The following is a 27,049-nucleotide window of genomic DNA, read 5'->3' on the forward strand; positions in this document are numbered from 1 at the left end:
TTCTTTTTCTGTGTGGCTTGCCTGGCCAGCCTTGATCAGAACACGGAACTCAGGAAGCCAGGGGTCTGTTTCTCATTAAATTTCTCATCATGATGTTATGCAAATCACTTTATCTCTCCCTTTATCAAGAGAAGGAAATATTCTATCCCGAGGTATCAGAGGATAATGACCTAGTGATCATGTTTTGACTTCCTCAAGGTTTTTGATAACCACAAACCTTATCTGCATGCATAACATTTTAAAAATATAAATTATTCTCATGAAATCTGAGTTCCTACTTCAAGGTAGTGAAGAAACAGTTTTAAATGAGTTAGTTTCACCTAAACAAGGTTTACTACATATGATCAGAAAGCTTTTCTGTGTGGGTTACCAGAGGATGTTTTAACACACAGGCTTGCCTGATTAAAAGCACGCTAATGGCTCCAGGTTTGTCTACCGAGTGGTCTGCAAGTCATTCTGCTCGAAGGTGCTGATGGAATTTGGTACCCCTGTTGGTTTGGGGGTCAATTTATGATGATTCTTAAACTCCGAATTTCCTTTGTGGAGTTGTGGGACATAGGAATAACAAGTGAATTTTTGCCAAGTAATTAATATTTCTGAAAAAATTAATTTCTTGATCTACAGTAACATATTTAATGTGTGAAAGTTGTGTAGAGATCTGAAAGTCAGGTGCTACAGGGGAATATAGAGAACTAATGACAACATAGCCCCAAACCTCAAGGAGTCCAGTAAAAGAAATGTCCAGAAGGAAATGGTATCGGTGAGGTGAGATTACTTCCTGTTGGGTGGATCAGGAAAGACCATAGAGGGCAATGGCCTGTGAGTTGAACCTTAAAGAACAGGCATAACTTGAACTTAGAAATAGACACAGGGAGAGAGCTTTCCTCAGAATGGAAATAATGAAAAGCAAAAAGTAGGAAATTACAGACTTTGAAGAGAAGTACTGACTATAGTTCATGGTATGTAAAGGGATGAGGTAGGAAGTAAGATTAGAAAGGTTAAAGTTCCCAGTTTTTAAGTTGATAGGTAAAAACTTTTCCGCTTTTTGTCTTAAAAGTTACTCAATATAAGAAACAAAAATATGAACTCCGTCTTTGATGAAACTAGGAGAAATCTGAATGATAGATTACTTAAAATTAGAGGAAGATCAGATGTAGTTTCCTGCAAGAGGAAATGCTGAAAAGTCTATCACTTAGGATTCAAAACAGCTGCTAATTAACACATACTCAAAATAGTGATGGCTTAAACAAGGTAAAATTAATTTTTCCTCATATAAAAGAAGTCTGAAGGTGGGCAGTCCGGGGCTAAGAGGCCAGGGCTCTTTCTGGGCTTTTTCCTCCACTATCCTTACGATCATCAAGGATCTCTTTACGAACACAGGACAGCTTCTGGCTCCAGCCATAGCATCTAGGTTTTAGGCTTCAGAAAACAGGGACCCATAAAAGGCACCTGTGTTCCAGCTAAGTTATCTCCCTTTAAAGCGATTTCCCTCTAACCCCATCCAGTGACCTCTGTTTATGTCTCATCATCATCTTTATTTACAAGAGGAGCTTGGAAATGTTATACCTGGGTACATTTTTGCCCCCAACAGAAGAATCTGCTGTTGGGAAGAAGGAAAGGTTGGACATGACAAAGACAGCTAGCAGTGTGACATAAGAAGGAGGTGGGTCTCCCCATCCATCCCCTGGACTCAGGAAAGGCTCAGCTTCCCCCCAGCTCTAGAAGATCAGCAGCCAGGCTCACATTTATCACATAGCAAATGTGAGAGACTGAACCAGCACAGACAAAAAGGCCTACAGATACTGACAGTTTTGTTCCCCCAGTACCATCCCAGCTGGTAATTCCACTCCTAAGTGTGTTCAAGAGAAATGAAAACACATGTCACCACAGACTCTTGTACATGAATGTTCATAGCATCATTATTCATAAAAGCCAAAAAGTAGTGGGGACCCAAATGTCCATCAGCTGATGAATGGGTGAACAAAACATGATACATTCATACCATGCAATATTTATTTAGCCATACGAAGGAATGAAGTGGCGTGGATAAGCCTTGAAAACGTTATGCTAAGTGAGTGAAGCCAGTCACAAAAGATGCTATACTGTGATTCCATTTATATGAAATGTCCAGAATAGACAAATCTTTAGAGACAGTAGATTAATGGGAGTACAGGATAGAGCTGATAGATGAGGAATGACTGCTAATGGACAGGAGGTTTCTTTTTTGGAGTGATGGAAATGTTTTAAGCTTAGATTGTGGTAGTAATTCCACACCTCTGAATATACTGAGAGCTGTACACTTTAAATGGGTAGATTTTATAGTATGTGAATTATACGTCAATAAAGATGTTATCTTAGGGGGAGAAAAAAAAACAGCTGGCCAGGAAGTACTCTGCGATGAAGCTCATTAGTCTGGAAGCTCCATTACAGCACACAAAGCTTCCATTGAGCGTTTTAGTGCTTTACTCTTTTTTTTTTTTTTTTTTTTAAAGTGTGTTTTTCCAGGACCCATCAGCTCCAAGTCAAGTAGTTGTTTCAATCTAATTGTGGAGGGCGCAGCTCACAGCAGCCCATGCGGAGATCGAACCAGCAACCTTGTTAAGAGCACCGCGCTCTAATCAACTGAGCTAACTGGCCGCCCCCGATTCAGTGCTTTACTTTTAAATATAAACAGATAACCAAGAATCTCCAGATATTTGAGGAAAGTCTCCAACATGAATGACAGAGACAAAACAAATAATTAGGAGGGAGAAAAAAGAATGCGAAAGAAACAGAGAGAATGGATGGAGCCAAAACCAACTTCAAAGCATAATGAATATTTTCAAAAGATAAGATTGTGCATCTATGAAACAATAGCAAGATGTTATAAGAAAAGGAACATCAGTGAAACAAGAGAGAGAGCTTGGAAATTAAAAATATAAAAGCTAAAGTTAAGTCATTCTCCCAGAAAGTGGAACAGAAAATGAGAAAATAAACCCAGAAGATTCTAGTATAAGAGAACATAGAAAAAATTTGGAGAGGAAATTGTCAAAGAAATAATACAAGAAAATTTCTCAAAACAAGAAAACATAAATGTCCACATTCAAAAGGCCACTGAATTCCCTGAGCAGTGAATGAAAAAAGACCAAAGTCCCCCCCACACACACACACACATCAATTCACATAATCATGAAATATCAGAACACCAAGCCTTTAAAAATACCTTAAAAGCTTCTAGAAAGAAAAACTAGGTTACATATGAAAGGAGGAGTGGAGGGTTGCATTGAAATTCTCAATGGAAACACTGAAAACCAGAAGTCAATGGAACAATATTTTCAAAATTCTTAGTGGAAGTTATTTTCAACCCAATATTCATTCCATAGACAGGACAGTCCTTGAGTGTCGTGCTGAGGAGTTTGGAGTTTATTGTATAATCAGCGGGGAACCTTTAAACATTTTTGAGCAAGGAAATAACCTAATCAGAATTATGTGTAGATTAATCCAGCAATGGAATTTCAAATGACTTGGTTTGCAGAGACTAAGTTTAAGAGACTAGTTAGCAAAAAGCAATTTGTAAGAAATGATGAAGGATCTAAAGGAGGGTAGTGGCAGTGGAAATGAAGAGGCAGAGACAAGATCGGAAGAACATTTTAGAGGTAAAATCAATAGGATGTCACAAAGTCATCATTGTTCCAAAGCCATCTAATCAGATAAAAGCCAGTAAAGTGATTTCCTAGGATCAATATTGGCAGCGTTTTCACATTAAAGCTATGTCACGTGGGAGGGTGTTGGGACAGAAGACTCTTGATATTTCTGCCTTCCATTCAAATGCACTTTGAAAAGTTTGAAAAACTAGGGAATGCTGAAAAACAGTGGTCCTACTACATTGTCAGGCATTCCGGAATTCTGAATGCCTGTCAGGTTGCCAACTAACCTTACTCTGGAAATGCTGCTTCAATTTACCCAAGTCTTGAAGTAAAGACAAGCACATGTAGTAGAATTTTCTCACCCCCTTCAAATGTCCCTCAAATAAAAACCTTCAGAGTAAAGTCCTCAGTTCTGAGGCTCACTGACAAAGCTTGGTTCTAAAGTAGGCTGCTTGTTTGTTCTTTGTCAGGAGATACCTGTAGCTAAGTGTGGTGATCATTTGTGGGGGGATTTGGGAACAATATACTCAGCTTCTTGAGTTTCTCCTAGTAATTAGAACTAGTCTTTTACCTTTTTATTTGGAATGTATATACTCACAAGTTGTAAAAATAGTACATAGAGTCTTGCAAACCCTTTCCCCAACAGTGATATAACTGTAGTATAATATCAAAACCAGATAATCGACATTGGTACAATGTTATTAACTAGACTACAGACATTTTGCAGGTTTCACCAATTTTTATATGCACTCATTTGTGTATCTTTATAGTTCTATGCAATTTAGTCCTGTGTATACATTTGTGTAACCACCACCATGGTCAACAGAATTGTTCCATTATCAGAAAGAACTTTCTGGGCTACAGTCACACCTTCCTCCCCCACCCATCCCTGTCTCTTAGCAACCACTAATTTGTTTTACATCTCTATAGTTTTGTTATTTCAAGAAAGTTCTATAAATGGAATCAGATAGTATGTAACAATTTACAATTGGATTTTTGTCACCATTTTTGTCGCCAAGTAGAACGTTCTTGAAATCCACCAAGTGGCTGCATCTGTCAGTACTCTGTTCCTTGTAACTGCTGTCTAGTAGTAGCCCCTGGTATGGATGTACCAGGGTGTGTCTAACCACTGAAGGACATCTGGGTTGTTTCCAGTGTTTAGCTGTTAGGAATAAAGCTGTGAGCAGTTGTATACACATGTCTTCCCTTCTCTGGGGTAAATATGTAAGAGTGCAATTGCTAGGTCGTATGGTATGTACATGTGTAGGTTTATAAGAAACTGTCAAACTATTTTCCAGAGTACCTGTACCATTTTACGTTCCCACCAGCAATATTTATGGGGGTTTTCTGTGTCCCAGGAGATTTTCATCTATGTTTTCTTCTAGAAGTTTTATGCTTTTTCACTTTTATGCTTAGGTCTATGATCCATTTATTTAATCTGTGGTTGCTTTAAATAAAAGGTCTTGACTCTGAATTTTTTTGTGTTCAGTCCAAGATAATAGAAACTGCAGACTTGCCCCAGCCAAGCCAGCTACAGGGAGTCTGCCTGCCACGGTGTTCCTTCCATCTCCCTAGAGGTGCAGTGCCTGACATATAATGCACAGCAGGTTATTAGTGGCTGCATAGATAGATAGATAGATGGATTCATACATATATTCATTTATTCAACCAAATTAGAAACTAGCTGGAAAGCAGATAGTTATGAATTTAGGAATGATTAACAAATAAATGTCATTGAACATCGGTTTATTTTTCCTCTTTTATACTGAATTTTCTGGCAGTAATGAGACTAAAAGTCTAACTGAATTCGGAAAAAGAGAAAGAAAAGTTATTAGTCTTTCCACCCATCCATTACCTATCTAGTAAGTATGTTAGTTGAGTTGGTTTTTGAGTATGGTTTGGTTTAGTTCCATGGGGGTTTTAAATTCACTATACTTGTGTTTATATTAAATTGTTTAATAGGCACTAATAGAGTTTATTCCATTTGCAATTTAAGGACACACAAAAAGAGTGTATTACAATATGGTCCAGTTTCTGTAAAGAGATTGTTCCCTAGTGTCTTGTCATTGGAGGCCAGTTGAATTTTCTGCCTTCTAGAACATGCTTTAAAATTTATAATCTTGTCTTCCTTCTGTGTCCATCTTCATTGTATGTATACGTATATATGTACCAAAATAGGCTGAATGTCATTTTTGTCTGTGAAGATAAATTTCCTTTCCAAGAGTTTGTTCATTTTAAGTGACAACTCAGGCTAACAAGTATTCTTTTTTTACCATTAGCAGCTGGTCTCATTAGACCATCCTGTCTAGAGACTGAGAACAGGGAGAAGGAAGATTAGCAGTATATGTTATGTTTCCATAAATAGCTTTTTGTGTGTGAGTGGTTGTCTTTTTTTTATTTTTTTATTTTTTTAGCTAACATAAAAATCAGTGAGTAATATAAGCCCTAGGGACTGGCTTTAACTGCCGCAGGTAAACCAGTGCAGCCAGTGCTGTCAGGATCCTTAGTGAGGACATATTTCTTTTTTTTTTAGCACACAAGTAGGACTCTGGCAAATGAGCTTTAATCTCTCTCTCTCTCTCTCTCTCTCTCTCTCTCTCTCTCTCTCTCTCCCTCCCTCCCTCCCACTCCCTCCTTCCCTCCTTCCCTCCCTCCCTCCCTCTTTTCCTTCCCTTTTTAATTCAGGAAGGGAAACCTTTAAAATGATAGTACCAGAAAGGATCTGCTCTTTCAAACAAAAAATGTCAGTTGGCTACCAGCTTGGAAAACTGTTGAAATCAAGGAACAAGTAGCACCACATTTTTCCCAAAGTGAGATCTCACATGCAGTTTTTAACAAACTGATTAGACCCTAAGTAAACTTGCCGGTAGAGATTAGAATACCAAATTTTGTTAATTACTACCTGGGAAGTTTTTTGATGAGGCGCAGTGCCCTGGGAATACATACTGGTGAACACAAGCGTATACTTATGGCTGCACCCAGCATATGGCTGAGCTGTCCCTTCAACAGTTCAGTGCAGCCGGCTGGATCAAAACGGCTGAGCCAAGCAGAAATTCACCGGCACCGGAGTACAGGATTTTGTGTGGCAATAAGCATTTTTAATTTAAAGTTTCCCAAGTTTGGAACTGCATCTGTCAACGTGTGGCAAGACATCTGAGCACCATTGGTGCTTTGGGGGAAATAGGGCTTTTTAAAAAATTGGGTGGTGAAGCTGAGTAACATCCAGCTGTGTTTGACTTAACACTGCACTGATCAAAGTTCTTTGACTCCTTTTCATTGGTGCGTCCAGTAGTGTGTGCATTGCGTCCTCACCTCCCCACCCTTCCCTTTTGTCTTTTAAGACTCATTTCAGATAAGGATGTGGGTTAAAGCAACATAACACTCATTCACTGTAGCAAGTAATAGAAAGCCTCTCCTGCCTTGTAGTTGGTTTATCTCTTAAATAGGTCAGGAGCAGCAGGTAATCTTCAGCACCAAAGCAGTTAGGTTTTTAACCCTTACCGGTCACGTTGGTAGAGGTCTTAGAGTTTACACAGGAATCGAGGTTGGCTGCTGACCTTAAAAATGTCAAGAATATGGCGCTCCTTAATTAGAAGTGAAATTGCTTCCGAGAAGCAGTTTCGCTGATAAATGGAGGGATAGTCATATTGGAGCCCTGAATTATCCTTACATGGTGTTTGGGATTGTGGGGTAGGAGTGCGGGAGTCGGGAAGAGAACCCTGACCTCACAAGGTCCACTTTTGAGGCTAGGTTCCTTGATGAAGGCTGTTGTTGGACTGGACTGGGAAATGTTGTTTTAAACTTGTGTCATTTTCTCAATAAATCCACATTCTACTTTCCATTAGAGAAGTAAACTGCCAACCAGAGTTGTTGAAACTCTCTAGTTAGCAGATCAAAATCAATCCATATGAAGGTACAGGAGGTGGCAAACCAGATTTGCAGGGGACTTGAGATTACTAATGCTACTGTTCAACATATTTGCACAGATAAAGCCTCCCCCTCCAGGCATTCCCAGGCCACTTGATCTTCCTGTTTACTGTAACCTGCTTCTCTGGGAATTACTTCCGTCTTCTCAGAGACACTTTCTTCCCAGTACAAGAAAGGCTTGCTTATTTATGCAGCAGTAACATTGAACATATAGTGATTTCGGTGTTCACTTCATGAGTGTGTGGGTGCAGGTGTGTATATACATACATGCTGACCTGTAGGAGATTCTGAACTGTGTATCAATGATTGCAGTTTCAAGAACTAGGAGGAACTTTGAATTCTAATTACTGATGGCTTGGTTGTAATATCTGTTTATGGCAGCATTTGGAAGTTAGACCTGAGTGTCAAAATGAAATTTGTTCAGCATTGGAAATACAGTGAACAAAGAATTTTCTCCAACTGATCTCTAAAAGAAAAAAAGAATGTGTAACCTAGATAAGACAATGTAAAATCATACCTAGAAACATTAAACTAGGGTAAGCACTGCACAGGAAATAGAACAGTCGTGATTGGACTCGCAAGGTGAGGTGTAGCAAATACCTTCTAGGAGGGGCTAGATATGGGGATCCCATAGGGAGCAAGCGAAAGCTTCTCAGCTTTGTTCCCTAGTAGAGTTGAGAGATTCTCCTCCACCCCAGGTTGCCTCAGTTTTTTGCTACAGCCTTTGACTCTGAGAAATTGTTAGTGGAAATGGGTAGGAGCCTTGCCGTTCCTTCCTCTCTGTCTTAAAATGGTCCAGCTTGCAGAGTGTGCGCCTAGAGTCAGCTTCTCCCTGCTGCTTCGGCTCTTGTCTCCTCATAGGTGTAGCACCATGGCAACAGGCCCAGCCTAGAGCCCAGGAACCTTGTTTGTGTTACCTAAGGGGCTGGGTGCAGCCTGGGGAAGAGGAGAAGGAACAGTACCTACCCTGCTCTCCGTTTGGATGATGACTTCACGTTCTGGTGTTTGACTTTCTGTTCTGCTTCTACTGAGACTGGAAATTATGCCTGGAAAACATTTACCCAAAGACGTTATCAGTCACTGAAGGCAGCAGGGGAACCGTCTTCTGTGGGTTCTTGTCTTCTAAGCAGAGAGTTGTTTTCTGAGCTGTAGTTTTCAGAAAGTGACTTGCTACACTGTGACATGTGGCACCACGATGCTTTGGGGTTGCACTGCCAGCTGGCTATACCATTGCTTCCTGTAGGTAGACACTGATTGTGTTTGAAATAAAATGAATTTGTGTTTTAGAATATTTTCCTAGAGAACTTTAAAAATAAAACTAAGCCTTTTGTCATACCTCCTATTTTAAGGATACCTTTTACTTTCCTGCTGAGAGGCAGGAGCCTGGGAGGCTTTTTCCCTCCAAACAACTCCTCTTGAGAAAAGTGGGATGGAATTGTTGTTTTCTGTGTTTAAGAAAGATTACAGTATCCTATTGCCTCAGCCAGGCTTCCTAGGAGGCATTTGGGGAAAGGTTGTATGGTAATTACATTAACATTAAATTGTTTTAGTTATTTATAGTTGTTGTGCTATGTTTGCAGTATATAACATGTCATTGTCTTTTCCAATACAGCAAAAGGAAATAAATGTGGAGCTGTTGCATTGTTATATTTTTATGTACAAAACATTAGGTGGCTTTTGTGCGTATGTTGTATTATCCATGATAAATAATAATTATTGACTTTTTGACCTTTAAAAGACTGCTGAATATCAGAGCACACGTTTTTTTACTCTAAATATTAAATGGTGTTTGGTTTTTTGTGTGTGGAAAGAATAGACTAAAGCTTTATTGCTCAAGATGTTTCTTACTGTGTGTTTGATTAAATGATGCTAGAATGGAAACAGGGAAAGAGCAGCCTTTAATGCTACTTTCCTGTATCTCATTACTTTATAATTTAACTGAAAGTTACTCTGACATCAAGTATTTCAGTTCCTTTTAATGTTAATGGGATTGTTTCAAAGAAATGAATGAAGCTGCTAAATGTAATGTTCCACAAAAAAGTAAATGTCTTGACACAAGGCATTTCTTTTTATCCCTATTACTAGGTACTTCTGCTGAAATATATGTCTTTAACTCTGGGTGTTTCAGTCAATAAATGCTATAATTATGGAGTGAAACAGCCTGGCCATTCAGTTCTGGATTCAAGAATATTGTGCTGTCTATTGTTTGACTTCGTTAATTTTTCCAAGGGGGAGGCTAGCAGTTCTAGCTTCTGTCATGACAAGAGCCATGATTCCCAGCATTTTTCTTTAAACAGCGAGGAAACAAAGTCAGTCAGGATGGCTGAATGCTGCTGACAAAGATCTGTTCTTCTACATGAGCGTTTGAACATTGCTTTGGCGGGTGGGAGGTTTCTTCAAGGCATTTTATTCTTTATTCATATTTATATAGTAAAGCATGGAGAGAACCAAAAGCTTGCCAGGAAAGAATGTCATATTGAGATGGAAATCAGACCTTTTGAAAGGCAGGGTCTTGTGCTGAAAAGCGAGGCTTTGAGTGTGTGTGTGTGTGTGTGTGTGTGTGTGTGTGTGTGTGTATTCTGCCAAAGCAGAAAGAAACAGAATGAGGATTTACCCACTACTATTTTATCACTGATAGAAGAGGGTAAAGCTATACATGGAAAAAAAGAAAAAGAAAGAACGAATGTGTCTTTTGATAATACCTCTGCATAAATAAGAACATATAAGGTAACCTTGAGTATATATTTCTCCATCTCCAAAACAGGAGTGAGCTTTGAGCTCCCTTGAGACTAGTAAAATTATAGTACATTTTTGTGCTTTATTGAGGAAAAAAGTATATATGTGCGCATACAAATATATATATGGTTTATATGTGCCACATGAATATGGTTACCATTATGGCCATTACAGACTAGCTATTCATTTGCTCCTCACTTATTTTCTCCTTAGGCATTTATACATTTGTTGTTAGCCTCCATTGCATTAGACCTTCATTTCCTTGTTGACCAAGTAGTTGCCCTGTTTTAAATGCCTGTTTCTACTTCCAGGTCTCGTGGGCTGCCTAAACTGAAGGAGTCCCGTTCCCATGAATCCTTGCTGAGCCCATGCAGTGCCGTGGAATGTTTGGACCTTGGGAGAGGGGAGCCCGTATCAGTGAAACCGCTGCATAGTAGCATCCTTGGGCAGGACTTCTGCTTCGAGGTAAAAAAGTGTAGAAAGAAGGAAGAGCAGTTAAACAACAAGCAGATTTTGTATGTAATGAATTATATTCAAATACAGTGATTTCATTACTATGGGATTCGTGATTCGATCATCTTAACTGGTTTTCAGGTATTGGAAATTGCAGGGAAAAGGTTTGGAAATCTATTCATCTCATTATACTGCCGATCAATGTTTTAATGATGGCTTCTCATTCCTTTTGGTTTAATCTCCTTTCAAAATAAATGGATTCTTAGTACATGCTCAGTAGAGGCCACAAGACTAACATTAAATTCGTGTTTCAATTTTTTGGTATTGATAAAGATATCACTCACTATGTTATTATTTTTCTCCTGAAAGTCTAAGCCCCCAATTATAATGGTTCTTTGAGGAAATAAATCAAAACGTAATTTTTCTAACTACAACGTGGGCAGTTCAAAATCAGGGACCATGTCATATCTTACTTATTTTTATAATCCATGCACCTCGGCCTGTCCCTGGCACATTGCAGGTGCCTAATATCTTGAATGAACAAACTTTCCTTTACCATTTCAACATGTAACTAATATAAACATTTTTGAAGAGATTTTTTTTATATTCTTTTGGGAGGGGGTACTAAGTCTTCAAAATCTCGTGTATTTTACATTTATAGCACCTCTCAGTTTGGACTAGCTACATTCATTTTAGATACTTGCTAGGCGTATGTGGCTAATAGCTAGCATATTCGATCAGAATATATAATTTAATCTGATTCACTAGGTTATAACTTGAGAGTGAGTTAATATGTCAGCACACTTAGCAATTTGGACAGGTCATTTGTTAGGGTTTTTTTTATAAGCCGCTTGAACTGTCCCGTATTTGTGGAACTCAGTTCAATAGGTTATACCAAGCCCAGTGTTAGGTGCTAGGCATATAGATAAATAATATGTTTCATTTTTAAAGAACAGTGATGATAGTGGTCAGTTAACCTAATAAAGACTAGAAATCAACAGATAGGTTGCCTAGTGGAGGAGAAATGGGTTCCAAAGCAGTAGTAACCCAATAATGGTAACTCTTCAATTTCACTTAGTACCTTATTTAATATTACAGTGAAGGTGGTCCCAAGAAATTGGATAAGCTGTTTTAGAGGTGCTCTTCCATTTTTTAGTAATTTTTTATTAACTCACTCAGACCTGAGCATATGCATTTGCAGGTAATTGAAGATGTGGCCTGAAAGGTTTTTCATTTCAATCTTTCTGAATAGTTTTCAGTCCCTGGGCTGAATTGTCAGTGGCCTTTGTTCTCATACCTGGAGATGAGTGAGGATGCGAAGCCAAAAGTGGATATAGACGTAGGTACAGAAATCACAAAGCTGGCAAATGTCATTTTGGTTTCCTATAGTGTGAACTGGGCTCATCACACATCCCTAATTCTTAAATGGTGCAACAAGGAAACTAGAGCCCCTGAGCCCTATGTTTGTTTCCTTTTCCTTATCTCTAATCTTTATGTTGAAGGTTACCTATTTAAGTGGAAGTAAATGCTTCAGCTGTAACTCTGCTTCAGAGAGGGATAAGTGGATGGAAAACCTTCGCAGGACAGTTCAACCAAATAAGGTAATAGTGGTTTTGAGTGTCTAAAAAATGTATAACTCTATAAGCAGTTAATTGATAAAAGATAAATGCAGCAATGATACCTTAATTTTTATAGAGCCTTTTAAACACATTTGTGTATTATGCCATTTTATGCTCAAAATAATCTTACTGTGGAGATTATCATGATTTTACCAGTGTGGATAAAAAGACTCAGAGAAGTTAAGTGACTTGCCCAAGTCAGAAGCTAGTACATGATAGAAATCAGACCAGAATACAAGTTTCTTAACTACTTATCTCTTTTTTATTTGCAGACATTAGTCCAGTTGCCACTAGGCTGGTGACTTGAGAACCTGTATTACAGGATGATGTTTTTTTAACCCAAGTAAAATGGAATGTATGTATGTGGCTCTCTAAGATTCCGATACATTTTTGTTTAGCGCTTGCTATTATCCTGAACAATGAGATAGCAATCCCTTTCATTATTTATTGATTACCCATAATAAAAATATATAATCAACATCAACTATTTTAAAAGGAAATTTTGTCTTTCTGGGATTTCAGCTCTCAAACTCAGCTTTGTTACCTCTTTACAGGACAATTGCCGACGAGCTGAAAATGTTCTCCGTTTATGGATCATTGAAGCCAAGGACCTCGCCCCTAAAAAGAAATATTTCTGTGAACTGTGCCTTGACGATACTCTCTTTGCTCGTACAACCAGCAAGACCAAAGCAGACAATATTTTCTGGGGTGAACACTTTGAATTCTACAGCCTTCCACCTCTTCATAGCATCACAGTTCACATTTATAAAGACGTGGAAAAAAAGAAAAAAAAGGACAAGAATAATTATGTAGGGCTAGTCAACATCCCCACTGCCAGTGTGACTGGTCGCCAATTTGTAGAAAAGTGGTATCCAGTGAGTACACCTACCCCCAACAAAGGAAAGACGGGAGGCCCTTCTATTCGCATTAAATCACGTTTCCAAACTATCACTATTCTGCCTATGGAGCAATACAAAGAATTCGCAGAATTCGTCACCAGCAACTACACCATGCTGTGTTCTGTCCTTGAACCAGTGATTAGTGTGAGGAATAAAGAGGAGTTGGCTTGTGCCTTGGTGCACATTCTTCAAAGTACTGGCAGAGCCAAGGTAAGTGGAGAAGGCGGGTTGCATTACCCAAAATCTCTTCCCCACCTTTTATGAAGAAACACACATACGGTACTGTGAAGAGCCAAATTAGGGAAATATACTTTGCTAATGGTCAAAAAAGAAAAAAGGAATAAAGACATTAGTAGTTCTTAGATCCAGAAAAGATGGGGATTATAAAACTCAAGAAGCAAAATGGAGAGACCACAAATATTTAGTTAGAGATTGTTTATTCAGATATTATATATTCACCCATTTATTTAGATATTACATATTCATCCATTTGCATGAAGGAGATACCCCTATGTTGTCTGACAAAATAAATGGTAGTATTGGCGTGATAATGCTACTGTGTATTCAAGATTATTTATCTTTGACTCCAGAGTGTGTTATAAGGTGGTTTTACTCCTGCACGCTATGACATATCCTCTGGTCCCGGAAGGAGGTATTCCAGAAGCATGCTGGGTATTAGTGAGAGTCTTCATGGGATTAAAATCTATATTTGGAGTAAAAATACCAAGGGATGTTACATAATTGGTAGTTATGTCATGATAGCCTTATCTCATTTCATCCTGGATAGCAGGAGAAATGTAGGAAAATGAAAAAAGAGATTTATGCTAATTGTGTGAAGAACAATAACCAAATGATGGTCTTTGATCAGCCTGAACTATAAAAATTATTACCTCATGAGGCATATTCACTTAACTAGCTGAGTCACTATTATATGCCAGTTGGTCATGGTAAAATTGTATTTCAGACCCAGAGGAGTTCAAAGTTAGAATAATTTTATTTAGAACCAAACAATAAAATAAAGTGCTATTAAGATTTCTTGATACAAATCAGAATATGTCAATATGTTCAATATTTAGTTTCTTATCTGCCTTTCTACTGATTATCATTTTTGTGGTTGGGTTTACTGATGATAATCTTCAGCTTTCAGGAATTAAAAAAGCTTAAGAACTTGGGGTGAGATGTCATTAAAATTTTGAGTGTCATCTTTGAAATTGTATAGATATGTTCTTTCTGCTGTTCAGTTGCCCAAAGTTCAGGATACCTGTAGGATTTTTTTAATGACTTTATTGAACTATAATATACATACAATAAACTCTACCCATTTACAGTGAAAAATTGAATGATTTTGGCAGATAATGCTCCCACTGAAACCATCGCCACAATCAAGATGTGGAATGTTACCCCTCCGCTCCCCAAATGATTTTTCCTGCCTCTCAGCCTAAGAATTTGATAGTGATTATTAAGTCTATAATTCTTTTACATTGTTAAGCTGCCCCAGAGTAAATCCCATTAATGTTTAAAATGCTTAATTTTAAAGTCAACATGTTCCCTCTGTTTTTGGTTTTTAGATTTTAATATATCCAATAAACATATAATATTGAAAATACCTGTTACCACGTTTCAAACTGAACAGCAATAAACACTGAACTTTACGTCAAGTTCTTTAAGACTGTTGAGAAATGAAGCCACTGTTTCTTAAGGACTGTATTTCTCCTTATGCTGTCCTCCTTGGATACATTGGCGGGGACGGGGGCAGACAGATTGCCTAGAAACTAAGTTCAGGTGTTAGTTTAAGAAATCCCATGTTGGTACTGTGGACCAATTTGTAACTGTTACATATTAAATACCGACTATGTGTAGAAACTGTTAAGTGCTGGAAATGTAGAGGTGAACAAAAATAGACACTGTCTTTGGCCGCATGGGGCTTACAGCCTCCTAAGGAAAATAGGTATTAATCAAGTAATTACAGAAATAAATGTGTTATTACAGTGAGAAGAGCAGAGAAAAAAGATATATGGGGCTGTAAGAGTGTGGATTAAGGGGACCTGACTAATGGGGTTCAGTGCAGTGTTGGTCAGAGAAAGCTTAACTGAAGAAATGATATGCAAATGACCATGCAGAGGATCCGAGGAGTGAACTCTGTGACAGTGGGGCAGGAGTGATGGCGGGAGGGAAGCAGAACTGAGGGCAGCGTTTGCACAGTGCTTTGTGGTGAATAGACAACACTGTGTGTTAGGAAAGGCTTGGGGTATTCAAGGGCCTTGAGGCTGGGTCAGAATATAGAGAGAATGGTTTCTAGGCAGAAACCAGAAAATAGAGAGACTTATAGGCTGAGCTGAGAATTATGGACTTTGTCAAAAGTACGATGGAAAACCTTTGAAGGAATTTTAAACTTAGGGGTGGTGACCGCTAAGATTCTATCCTGACTTTTTTCCTTTCAAATGAATCTGGTAGCTTTAGTTTTAAAGCAGGTTTTCCAAGATGTCTGATATCTCATCAGTTTCTTCTGATGTATGTTATTTATTCAGTTGCTTTCTGCCTGATTGAACATTGTTCTGCCAGGATTTTCTGACCGATTTGGTGATGTCTGAGGTGGATCGATGTGGAGAGCATGATGTCTTGATCTTCAGAGAGAACACCATTGCCACCAAGTCCATTGAGGAATACCTCAAGTTGGTGGGACAGCAGTACCTACATGATGCCTTGGGTATGGAGAAGAAATACATGTTCTCTTTTCTCCCTCTCTTGACTCTGTTATTTCATCCTCATGAGACAAACAAATGGAGCTTGGGTTCTGCTTGTTGTTTAATTCTAGCCACCTACTAGGGTGTTCAAGTTCGAGTTTCAGCTTTACGAAGTCTCTGCAGGACTCACCAAGGAACAACAGCAGATGGGTTTATCACGGCTTGTGCAGGAGGAGGAAGCCCAGCAGCATATGCAGCTGCCCCCAGGGCCCCCAAGTTCCTGAGATACACGTTATAATATTAGTGGGTGTCACTACTGAGGGTGGCCTGTTTCCCCCAGGGTTGGGTATTTATATCATGATATAAATGCATCACTTAAGTCTTAAAAGTGTTAACATTTGTTATCATACATCAAACACTAAGAAACGCTCGCCAATTCCCACAACTCCCAATTTCAGTCTTCAAGGCCTCCAGAATTTTCAACAATAACTAATTTTTGTTCCCTTGGTGGTTCCTGCTGGTTAGGCCACTCACTTGCAATTCCAGATGTGGTTGTGAAATTCGGGCGTGAGCCTCTAAAGTGTTGTGCTGGGTGCTTTGATGTGCATCATGATGAAGCAGATGTGAGTTCCTTGAACAGTCCTTTCTTCTATCTGCACATCCCAGTACTTTACACAGAATGTAGACCCACCCTGTCCTACAGAAACATAATAGAGTCACATGTGATTTAATGTCCTAGTAGTCACAGTATCAAAAGGGTAGTGAGAAACAGATGAAATTCATTTTCATAGCATTTTATTTAATCCATCATATCCAAATATTAACAGGTAATCAGTATAATAAGTATTCATAAGGTTTAACACTTTTGTCATACTCACTCTTTGAAATTCAGTGTGTATTTTACATTTATTGCATGTTTCAATTTGCACCGGCCGCATTTCATGTGCTCAATAGTCACCTGTGACTATCACGAGACAGTAAGGCATGTTGAATGAGCAGATAGATTTTTGCCCTGAAGGAGTTTACAATATAGGGAGAGAAGAAAGATAAGGATATCCCTATAACCAAAAAATACTTTTTCAAAGAATTAAAGAAATTGATTCTAGTTGCTACTTTACTTGCTATGGCAGGAACCTCGAATAATATGATTGAGGAAGATTTCATCGTAAGCATTAAATAAAAAGACTTCACAGTGGTGAAGTCTTGGTAAACAAAAAAATTAATAAGTACAGCTGAGCACTCTGAATAGTTTTGCTATGTTTCATACACTTTGGGGAAAAAAAAAAATAGATGCTATTTTCAGACTGCCTGAAGAACTCTCTAAGAAAATTGAGTTAAAAGTTGCCAGTTATATTGTACAATCTTCATTTATCTTGATTGAACCATTACTATTTACCACACGGGCTGTGCCTCAGACCTAATTCTTCCATCTGTTAACCCCCTTTACCTTTCTAATTGAAATCAGATCGCATGTTGACATCCTGTGACACACAGGAAATGCCACCTGTGAGATCTAGAAAAGAAATCCCCAAAAGGCCTGGTTTCCATCCTTGGTGGCAGAGACAAATTCTTTTTTAGCAATATGTCCTTACCTGTTGACTTATTTCTGCACATGAAATTTGGATGCTAGATACTAATGAGTTAATGGTTTACCTAGAAAACACGTAGACATTCTGGGCACAAACTTCCATTTAAACCACATAGTGAGCCCCTACCCACTTTGGCTCTGAATTTTTTCAAAGGAAGAGAGAAAATGTAAATGGATTATTGAATCTGTCTCAGTAATTTTTGATCAGGTAAGCAGCTTTCAGGTACAAACCTATAAAAGGTTCACTTTTCAATGTGGTACTTTTCACATCAGACATAGGTTATAGTTTCAAAAGTGAAAATAATTTGCTGTATTTTGGAGGATTATATATCATAATCAGGAAAAAAAAACTTTTTAGGCTGCCACTATAGACAGTTAATTTATTTCCGGACCCTTGAGTTATTTATTTGGCTCTTATCTTGAAAAATAAAAGAAGAATATTCTTATAATTCACAAGTTATTGGTTAGTATTTGTATTATTTCCCTGGAATTAGTATAAGCTTAAAGAACTCACTAAACAAAATATTCATGGTATAAATTTAAAGGTGGGCCAGTTTTTACGTGGAGCATTTGACACTGATGACTTTGTTTTAAATGTAGGTCCTCTTTAAATGGGGTCAATTCTGTGGCAGCACATAGCATAGGAGACATTGAAAGCATGCTGAATACAAATCTTGTGAGAATCAGTAATCATATTTAAAAGCCTTGTACTAGTTTTAGTCATTTCACTTTATGGAAACTCTATAAAAGTTGCCTGGTTTGTACATAGCAATACTTACTGTGTTGAGCCCCTACAAACGCCAGGCATCATATTAACACTTTTCTTTTCATGAAATCCTCACCACAGCTCTATAGGGTGGGAGTTGTTATGCTATTTCCCAAATAAGGCAGCTGAAGCTTGGACTAATTAAGTGACTTTTCAAGGCTCCACCATCAGTTAAATGATGGGTCCAGGATTTGATCCTAGACCTGTCTGACACTAAAGCCTTTACTTTTTCTGTATGCTACTTTCTTTTCTGTTCTTAAAGCATTTTTCATCCAAATAATCACTTCCCATCCTCTATCATAGCTAGTTTTAAAAGCACTCCTTTGCTTCAGTACAAACCATTTTATTAGAAAATGCCCTTTGTATTGCTGATGCTATTTAATATTACAGAAATTATTGTTCACTTTCATGAAGGCCATCATAACTAGCATGAACCTTAACTGGTATAAATAGATTTGAAAGGATCTTTGAATGATCTACTCCTCTTTCATAAAGGCCCATAAAAACCTAAGAATACATACTACCAGCTCTCATGAATATTTATTGAGCACCTGCAATGCTGTGGGAGCTATTTAATAGGCTGGGGATTTGAACATGAATAGGACCTGGTCCCTGACCTCCAAAGGTATTCATCCTAGAGATGAGACAGACATGTGCACAAATAAGCGCAAAACAGTGTGAAACGTGGGCCAGTATAACATAGCCAAGGTATAGGGGAGGATAAACAGGGTTTGTTCTTGCAGAGAATGTTGGGCATATCCCTATAGAGGACAGCATGTAAGAACAGGGCTTCTAAGCTAAATTTATGTGGGAACACATGTACAGATTATATAAAGAGATGTTCTGCTGCAATCGTGTGCTGTGTTGAACGCCTGTCCCCATTACAAAAGGTAAGTGTAGGCATCCTTAGTTGAATTTATGTTTGGCACCAGCATTAGCACTTAAAACCTTACCTGGGCTATATTCAACCAAGCTTGGGTTGTTTTTTTCTTCTCAACTAATAAGAATATTATTCACCCTGATAGAGGGGCCTTAGGAAAAATAACGAGTTCCTGCTAATTAAATATGTTTGTGGTTTCAGATAAAAGATTTAAAGTTGTGTCATTGTTTCAAGTAGTATCATTGTTATTTTATCAATGCCATGGCGATGATGTTAGGGATTGCTGTTTTGCAACTTCCAGGATCAGGAAAATAAACATGCTAAGTGGGAGGTGGTAACTCTTGGATTCCAAAGCAGTAACCATTTGTGAACAATCTTTTGTCCCCTCCATGTCAGGTCTCAGAAAGAATTCCCAATTATACATTTCAGGACAGAGATCCTGAATCCTTTTATTCTGCTCAGAAGGACACGCTGGTTAAACTGTCTGCGGTCTTCTCTGTGCACACAGGGGAGTTCATCAGAGCTTTGTATGAGTCAGATGAGAACTGTGAAGTGGATCCCAGCAAATGTTCGTCCAGTGAGCTGGCAGAGCATCAGAGCAACCTGAAAATGTGCTGTGAGCTGGCGTTCTGCAAGATCATCAACTCTTACTGGTGAGCCGACGGCAGCGCTTTACCCCTGCTCATGGAACTTACCATTTTCCATGTAAAACGCATCACAGTGTCAACTGTTAATTCCCAACCAAAGGAAGGGCTTAGGGGGAAAACCGAGTTTCCCTAATATAGTCTTAGCTAAAATCTAAATGTCCATTGTAAGCAGAAGAACCTCTGAACTGTCTGCATAAATATAATGTTCATATAGAATATTAGCACCACGTTGCTCTGACACTAAAAGTATTTTAATGGCTTTCTAAAATGTTTACTAGTGTTAAACAGATGTGTTCATGATTTGTGATCATTGCCCTAACCCCAGCAATTGGTGAGATTTTGGAAGGTTTTTGATGAACAGTCCTTAGTGAGAGTATGGTGAGCTGTATAAAACCAGATGGTTTTGTCAGGAGCCTCATGCCATTTTCCCACTTTTCGAGACTAAATTTACACTAATTCCTGAGTTTTACAGACTTGGCTCTCCAGTCTCCATCTGGGCTTCTGGGAATGTTCCACTACCTCTCAGCCACGAATCAGGCAGCTCCCTCCACTACGCCCTCCTCACCGCCTGGCTCTAGAGCGGAGGTGTGTTGGGCCAGAGTGCAATTGCTTGTGCGTCTTGGGTTGTGCTGCTTTTATACTGAGAGGCTTTGATCTTCTTTCCTTCCCCAGTGTTTTCCCTCGTGAGTTAAAAGAAGTGTTTGCATCATGGAAGCATCAGTGCCTGAACCGTGGCAAGCAAGACATCAGCGAGCGGCTCATCAGTGCCTCACTGTTTCTCCGGTTCCTGTGCCCAGCCATTATGTCTCCCAGTCTTTTCAACCTTATGCAGGAGTATCCCGATGACCGCACTTCTCGGACTCTGACTCTCATTGCCAAGGTCATTCAGAACCTGGCGAACTTTGCCAAGTAGGTGTCACCACCACAACCACTTTTCAGAAACATTGTTAAAAACACACAAGATCTAAACTTTGAATGGAGGTGGGGTTCTCATAACTCATGTTACAAGATTTTCATTGTGGTGGTATTATAAATAGCAAAAAAATTGGAAATAACTTCAATATTCATTTTATAGAGAAATGGTTAAGTAACCTATGGTACATGAATTCAATAGAATATTTGAAGCCACTATAAACAGTTTTTACAAAGAATACACCATAACATGGAAAATGAAGATATAATTCTATTAAATGAAAAAAGCTATTAAAAACTTTAGCCAAAAAAAAAGACAAGACATCAAATGGTGCATATGCTATTGTCTCAGTAACGTCAAAACGCAAAAACCTCCATATAAAAAAGTTGGGACGAGCAATCAGATAAATTCCATGGTTACATGGTCTAAGACAACTGGCCTGGCCCTTTCAAACAAGTCACATGTCATGAAAAATGGAAAAGACAGAGGGGGACTGTTTTAGACTAAAAGAGACTAGACTGAATTCTTGAATCTGAATTGGATCTGAATTGGAGAAAACTCTGTAAAACTCCATTTGGGGACAATTGGTGAAATTTAGTTTAAAAAGTTTTAGTGTGATAATGGCATTGGTTCATGTAAGAGATTTTCTTTATTCTGGAGAAATAGGTTCTAATATATTTAGAGGTTTGTCTGCAGCTTAGTTTAAAATGATTCAGCCAAAAATATATATATATACGTGTGTGTGTATAAATATATATATATGTATATATATATATATATATATATATATATAGAGAGAGAGAGAGAGAGAGAGAGAGAGAGAGAGAGAGAGAGAGAGAACAAACTTAGCAAAATGTTAACAGTTGGTTAATGAAAATGAACAGCATATGGGTGTTCATTGTATATTCTTTCAACTTTTCTGTAGATTTTTTTAAAGGAAGTTAGAAAGCAGTCAGGGAGGAAATACACTCAAATGTCAACAGCAGATATATTTGGGTGATACAGTGGGTACACCCACACTTTTTCCACTTTTCATTGTTTTCAAATTTCTCTTAAGTTTGTATAATTTTTACAATTTACAGAAAATAATTTTAAGATCATTGAGAAGGAATTCACACTGGCAAAACTGATCACAGCAGACTTACTCAATATTAAAGTTTAAAGACAAGATTCTTTTACAAACTTACTGAAGGGAAAAATTAGAACTTCAGTGAGACAGATTGTTTTCTAGTTTAAATAGTGGCACTTTAGAAGTGCACTGCTTGAACTTTGTGTACCCTAAATAGAGACCAATGCAGAAATACACATATTTACTCATATTTGAGCTAATTCTGATTAAAAAAAACAATATTTCTAACTTATTTCGGAACAAGATTTATGGACTTACGCTGTCCCTGAAGACAGCTAGACTCCAGACTCTAGATAGACAAAGAAGAGAGCAAGTTCTTCTCTAGCAGAGATAAATAGCATGAACAACAGCGTGGAGAAGAGAAAGTATATGTGGGAAACTTGGAAGAAGTGAGTGATATTGAAAGGTTTATACTGATGAACCATTTGGTAGGTCAATGAAGATTAGATTACAGAGCTTTAAGTACCAGAAAAACAGGGGTATTTATTACTTTACCTGATAGAAAATAGAAAGCTATTCAAAGTTTCAAAGTTTTTTAGTATTAATATTTTTAGCATTTATCTCTTACAGACAGTACACAAATTAGTAACTTACCTGCCCAAAAGAAAAAAAAATGTATAGCTCTGTGAAAGTGAACTCAAAGTGATTACCTCTCTTTTCCTGAATATGTTCTTTCTCATTTTCTTGCCCTCTCCTTTAGATTTGGTAACAAAGAAGAATACATGGCATTCATGAATGATTTTTTAGAACATGAGTGGGGTGGAATGAAGCGCTTTCTTTTGGAGATCTCTAATCCTGACACCATCTCAAACACCCCAGGCTTTGATGGTTACATTGACCTGGGCCGGGAGCTTTCAGTTTTGCATTCCTTACTGTGGGAAGTGGTTTCCCAACTTGATAAGGTAAAGTAGGCTGGAACAGTCATGGGAGCCGGGAGGTAGTGAACCTTGAGGTACCTGAATTCCAGAGAGCATCTACGGAGTGATAGCACTCATGCTTTCTCTTAGTTGAAAGCAGCCTTTTATCTTAGAAATCTGGGAGTAAATGGTTATCTTTTCTGAGTAAACTCTGTACTCTACAAACCAGGACATTCTAGAAAGCCATGAAATTATTTACATATATTTTTAAGTAATTATCTGCATTAATGGAGTATTTATTTCCATAAATAAATAAAGTAAGTATATATAACATCTGAAAACTTGCCTAGAAACTAATATCAAATATCGGTGTTGTGACCTTATTCACGTGTAGCAGGATGAGATGAAGCCTCATATAGCAATTTCTAACAGAACTGTGGACTTTGAAAAATACTGAAACTATCACGTTTGATCACCTTTACCCATGAGATATTTTTGTTTTTATTATACAAATCAGAGGGTTTACTATATCTGTTACTACTCGAGAGTTACAGGGGATCTGAAAATCCTGACGGTTTCTTTCTCTACAGATATGAATTAAGAATACAGAAAACAATTATCATTTTTAATCATTTATTTTGATTGCAAGCTAAGAAATTTCTTGTATACCATATTAATAACTAAATATATATCATACCAATCATTTTATTCCTTCTGGGATTTTATAGAGAGGCATAGATTTTACAATGGAAAATAGTCTTAGCAGACTTTAGCTAGATTTATCACAATAATTATTTTTTGATGTTTTTGTTTGCTACAGGTATTTATAAATATGTGTGGTGGTATGTTAGAATAACTTCAAAAGACAAAGTTATTTCCCTGTGATAAGAATTTGTTTGTTTTCCTTCATTTTCCTATTATCCTTGAAAATGTTGCACCAATAAAATTGGAGGGAGTAAAACCTATTAATAAAGACCACTTTCCTGAGGAAACGTAAATGGTAGGGTGTCCACTAGTGCTTAGCACATTTGTAAAATAGACTGTTCCTTCTTCTTGAGGACCCCTTCTTCACTTTTAGAAATGCCAGCTAGAGATTAAGTTGCAGCTATGGTGAGGGTAAATTCCTTGAATGTGGATGAATCACGGCTCAAGAAAGTTGAGCACGAAAGGCATTCTTCGAGTGGCATTTGAGCATACGTTCTAGCCGTTCAAGCAGAGTTGAAGAATCTATTGGTTGTTGAGCAAATGAAGAAGATCCAGAGACAGTCACGTAAAACTGCCTAACAGTTGAGGGTCCCATAAGACCCCATGAGAATAAGAATTCCCCAAAGGAAAAAGAACAGATGGATAAAGCAAGCACTAACAAGTTATTCTTTGTTGAATAACTGCGACAGTGAGATGCAGATAACAGTTATCAGCCTGGTTTATTCAGGGTCAAGGTCTTTTTAACAGGCTTTGCTGTGTAAACACACTTTTCCCTTGTTTAATCTCTGTTTGGTCCCGGGAACCAGGACTCTGTCCAGATATATTTCATAGAGACAGTTTATTTTGCTGCTTAAAAAAAAATTGTCATGCGAATGCAAGCCCACTTGGCAATAGGTCAGGGTTCCCAAGATTAAATGCGATAGTGAATGGCAATATCAACTGTGTGCCCTGGAGTGGAGTGCTTTGGACCCCTGCATGCAACACCTTCTTGTATGTTGGCATGCATTCTACCCTCACATGACCCTTTTTCTTTGGAAGTGTCCTCAAACTAGCCTTCTGGTCTTGAAGTCCTTTTTGGTTAGAAGGTGTCTGGTTCTTCCCCTCCCCTCCCCACCTCGATCTATTAGTCTTCCAAAGATTTTGTTTGCTTTGCATGCCTATTTTAGTTGGAATGGCAATGTTTTGGTTGTTTTGAGCATGTCTTTTAATTTTTATTTGCATAATCCTAATTTCTATTTCCTTTCTTTCCTCAATGTCTGCCGCACCTTGTTTTGCCTCCTCCATTCATCTCGACGCCATGGTTCTGCTGCTCCGTAACATTGCATTATGAACCTGCCGCTCCCCACATGCAAACACCTCCCCTCCCCTCCAACCTGCACCCCTTCATCAATGGGCATCGTGGTCCCCAAAACAACCTGTGGTGGATGTCGCAATGCTTATTATCCAATTAGGGTGAAAATTCCTTCCTACAGGCGACCGTGGCAAAACTGGGACCTCTCCCTCGTGTTCTTGCTGACATTACCAAGTCTCTGACTAATCCTACGCCAATACAGCAGCAACTGAGACGCTTCACTGAGCACAACTCCAGTCCCAATGTCAGTGGAAGCCTCTCCTCTGGGCTGCAGAAAATATTTGAAGACCCCACTGACAGGTATGGAAGAGAGAATGTGAAGTACTACCTCAGAGGGATAATATTTAGAGATTTGGCGAACAGCTCTTTAACTTATTTGTTGAATTTACAATCTTTAAAGTCATGACCAATTGGAAAGAATCATCTGACCTGAGATAAATCCAGTTATTTGTCATAATAATACACAAGATCTAGGACACTTATTTTCTAGACTGATATTGGAGAAGATATGTCCTACTTCGTGGAAGACTAAGGGCTCTAGGAAATTGATAATGTCATATAATGTAGCACTTAAAAATCTAGAGAACCTCAGGTGAAACCATGGTGTGTGTATCTATCTGGTTATGTCAGATGGGCTGTGTTGATTCTTAGACGTGGCTTCTGTGTTGGAAGATTGGTGCTTTGGGCAGGGACCCTTCAGTTGTACCCTCAGAGCTTCTCATCTTGAAGGTTTAGAAGGAACCGATTGAGTATGAATTGGAATGCTTTGGGAGGGTTTAAAGCCTAACTAGGAAATGATGGGACCTTAACTATGTTACATTTGCCTCAAGAGTAATTAAGGGTTCCTTCCTTTCCCACAGTGATTTGCATAAGCTAAAGTCTCCAAGCCAGGACAACACAGACAGCTATTTCAGAGGGAAAACGTTACTGCTGGTTCAGCAAACCTCCTCCCAGAGTATGACCTATTCTGAGAAGGATGAAAAGGAAGGCAGCCTTCCTAATGGTCGCAGCGTCTCCCTCATGGACCTCCAGGACACTCACGCTGCTCAAGTGGAACATGCCTCAGTCATGCTTGATGTGCCTCTGCGCTTGACCGGGAGCCAGCTTTCCATAACCCAGGTGGCCAGCATCAAACAGCTGCGGGAAGCCCAGAGCACCCCGCAGAGTGCTCCCCAAGTGAGACGGCCCCTGCATCCAGCCTTGAACCAGCCAGGCAGCCTCCAGCCCTTGTCGTTCCAGAACCCCGTCTATCACCTCAGTAACCCCATCCCAGCAATGCCAAAGGCCTCTGTGGATTCCAGCTTGGAGAACCTAAGCACTGCCAGTTCCAGAAGCCAAAGTAACAGTGAAGACTTCAAACTCAGTGGCCCCAGCAACAGCAGCATGGAAGATTTCACCCGACGTAGCACTCAGAGCGAGGACTTCTCCAGGCGGCACACTGTGCCGGACAGACACATACCTCTTGCTCTGCCGCGGCAAAATAGCACTGGGCAGGCCCAGATCCGAAAGATGGACCAGGCCGGGCTGGGTGCCCGAGCCAAAGCCGCGCCATCCCTGCCTCACAGCGCTTCCCTGCGGAGCACGGGGAGCATGTCGGTGGCCTCTGCGGCCCTGGTAGCCGAGCCTGTGCAGAACGGGAGCCGGTCCCGCCAGCAGTCCTCTTCCTCCAGGGAGAGTCCTGTCCCCAAAGTGAGAGCGATCCAGAGACAGCAGACGCAGCAGGTAGGGGTGAGCATTGGAGGGCCTGGCTTCTACTCTCTCCAGTCTTTGTGCAGAAATCGATGGGAAATCCAATTGCTAACAAGGTTTCCACTGAAAAATATTTTCTGCCACCTTTAGATGGAAAGAGGATATGAAAGGTGTGGGAGACACCTGGCTAAGTGAGGCAGCGGACGAGGAGACTAAAAACCACACTGGGCCTTTCCTTCTCTTCCCACAAAGCTTCTGCCTCAGTTTGCACTGAGAACAGAAGTAGCATGTGGAGTGAACAATTAGACACTTAAACTACGAAACCTATAGTCCAAATCAACTAGAAAATATTTGGGGAATCAGGACATTAATTGTCCATAATTTTTTTACTTAAGCTTCCAGAACAAAGTTTTACATTCTGAGCCAAGAGTTTAATGTAACTGCTCTCTACTCCATCCCCCAACTCCCTCTGGAAATATCAAGTCCCGTGTGCCTTTTCCTGGAAATGGCCACAAAAATAAACAACTGAACACCTGTAGAGGCAAGGTAAAGGAGAGAGGTAAAAACATAGAAACACAGG

The 27,049-nt window shown here is 39.0% G+C and overlaps 1 protein-coding gene across 11 annotated transcripts in view; it reads left to right on the plus strand.

Annotated features, from left to right (window-relative positions):
• RASAL2 (RAS protein activator like 2) overlaps nt 1–27,049 on the plus strand; it is a 263,171-nt gene that overhangs the window by 215,739 nt on the left and 20,383 nt on the right. For 7 of the 11 annotated variants that reach the window (XM_019729474.3, XM_019729562.3, XM_019729247.3 and 4 more), the window contains 9 exons: nt 10,601–10,754; nt 12,245–12,343; nt 12,916–13,470; nt 15,823–15,967; nt 19,687–19,831; nt 20,498–20,734; nt 22,568–22,769; nt 24,881–25,080; nt 25,641–26,502. In XM_019729474.3, the coding sequence (XP_019585033.1) occupies nt 10,601–10,754; nt 12,245–12,343; nt 12,916–13,470; nt 15,823–15,967; nt 19,687–19,831; nt 20,498–20,734; nt 22,568–22,769; nt 24,881–25,080; nt 25,641–26,502 (2,599 nt within the window). The remainder of the gene's footprint in view (nt 1–10,600; nt 10,755–12,244; nt 12,344–12,915; nt 13,471–15,822; nt 15,968–19,686; nt 19,832–20,497; nt 20,735–22,567; nt 22,770–24,880; nt 25,081–25,640; nt 26,503–27,049) is intronic. The other 4 variants (XM_074322349.2, XM_019729639.3, XM_019729386.3 and 1 more) reach the window with 1 other exon arrangement.

The sequence above is a fragment of the Rhinolophus sinicus genome, chromosome 11 (genome assembly GCF_057876585.1).
Source record: "Rhinolophus sinicus isolate RSI-liver-muscle chromosome 11, RSI-T2T, whole genome shotgun sequence".
NCBI classification, from domain to species: Eukaryota; Metazoa; Chordata; class Mammalia; order Chiroptera; family Rhinolophidae; genus Rhinolophus; species Rhinolophus sinicus.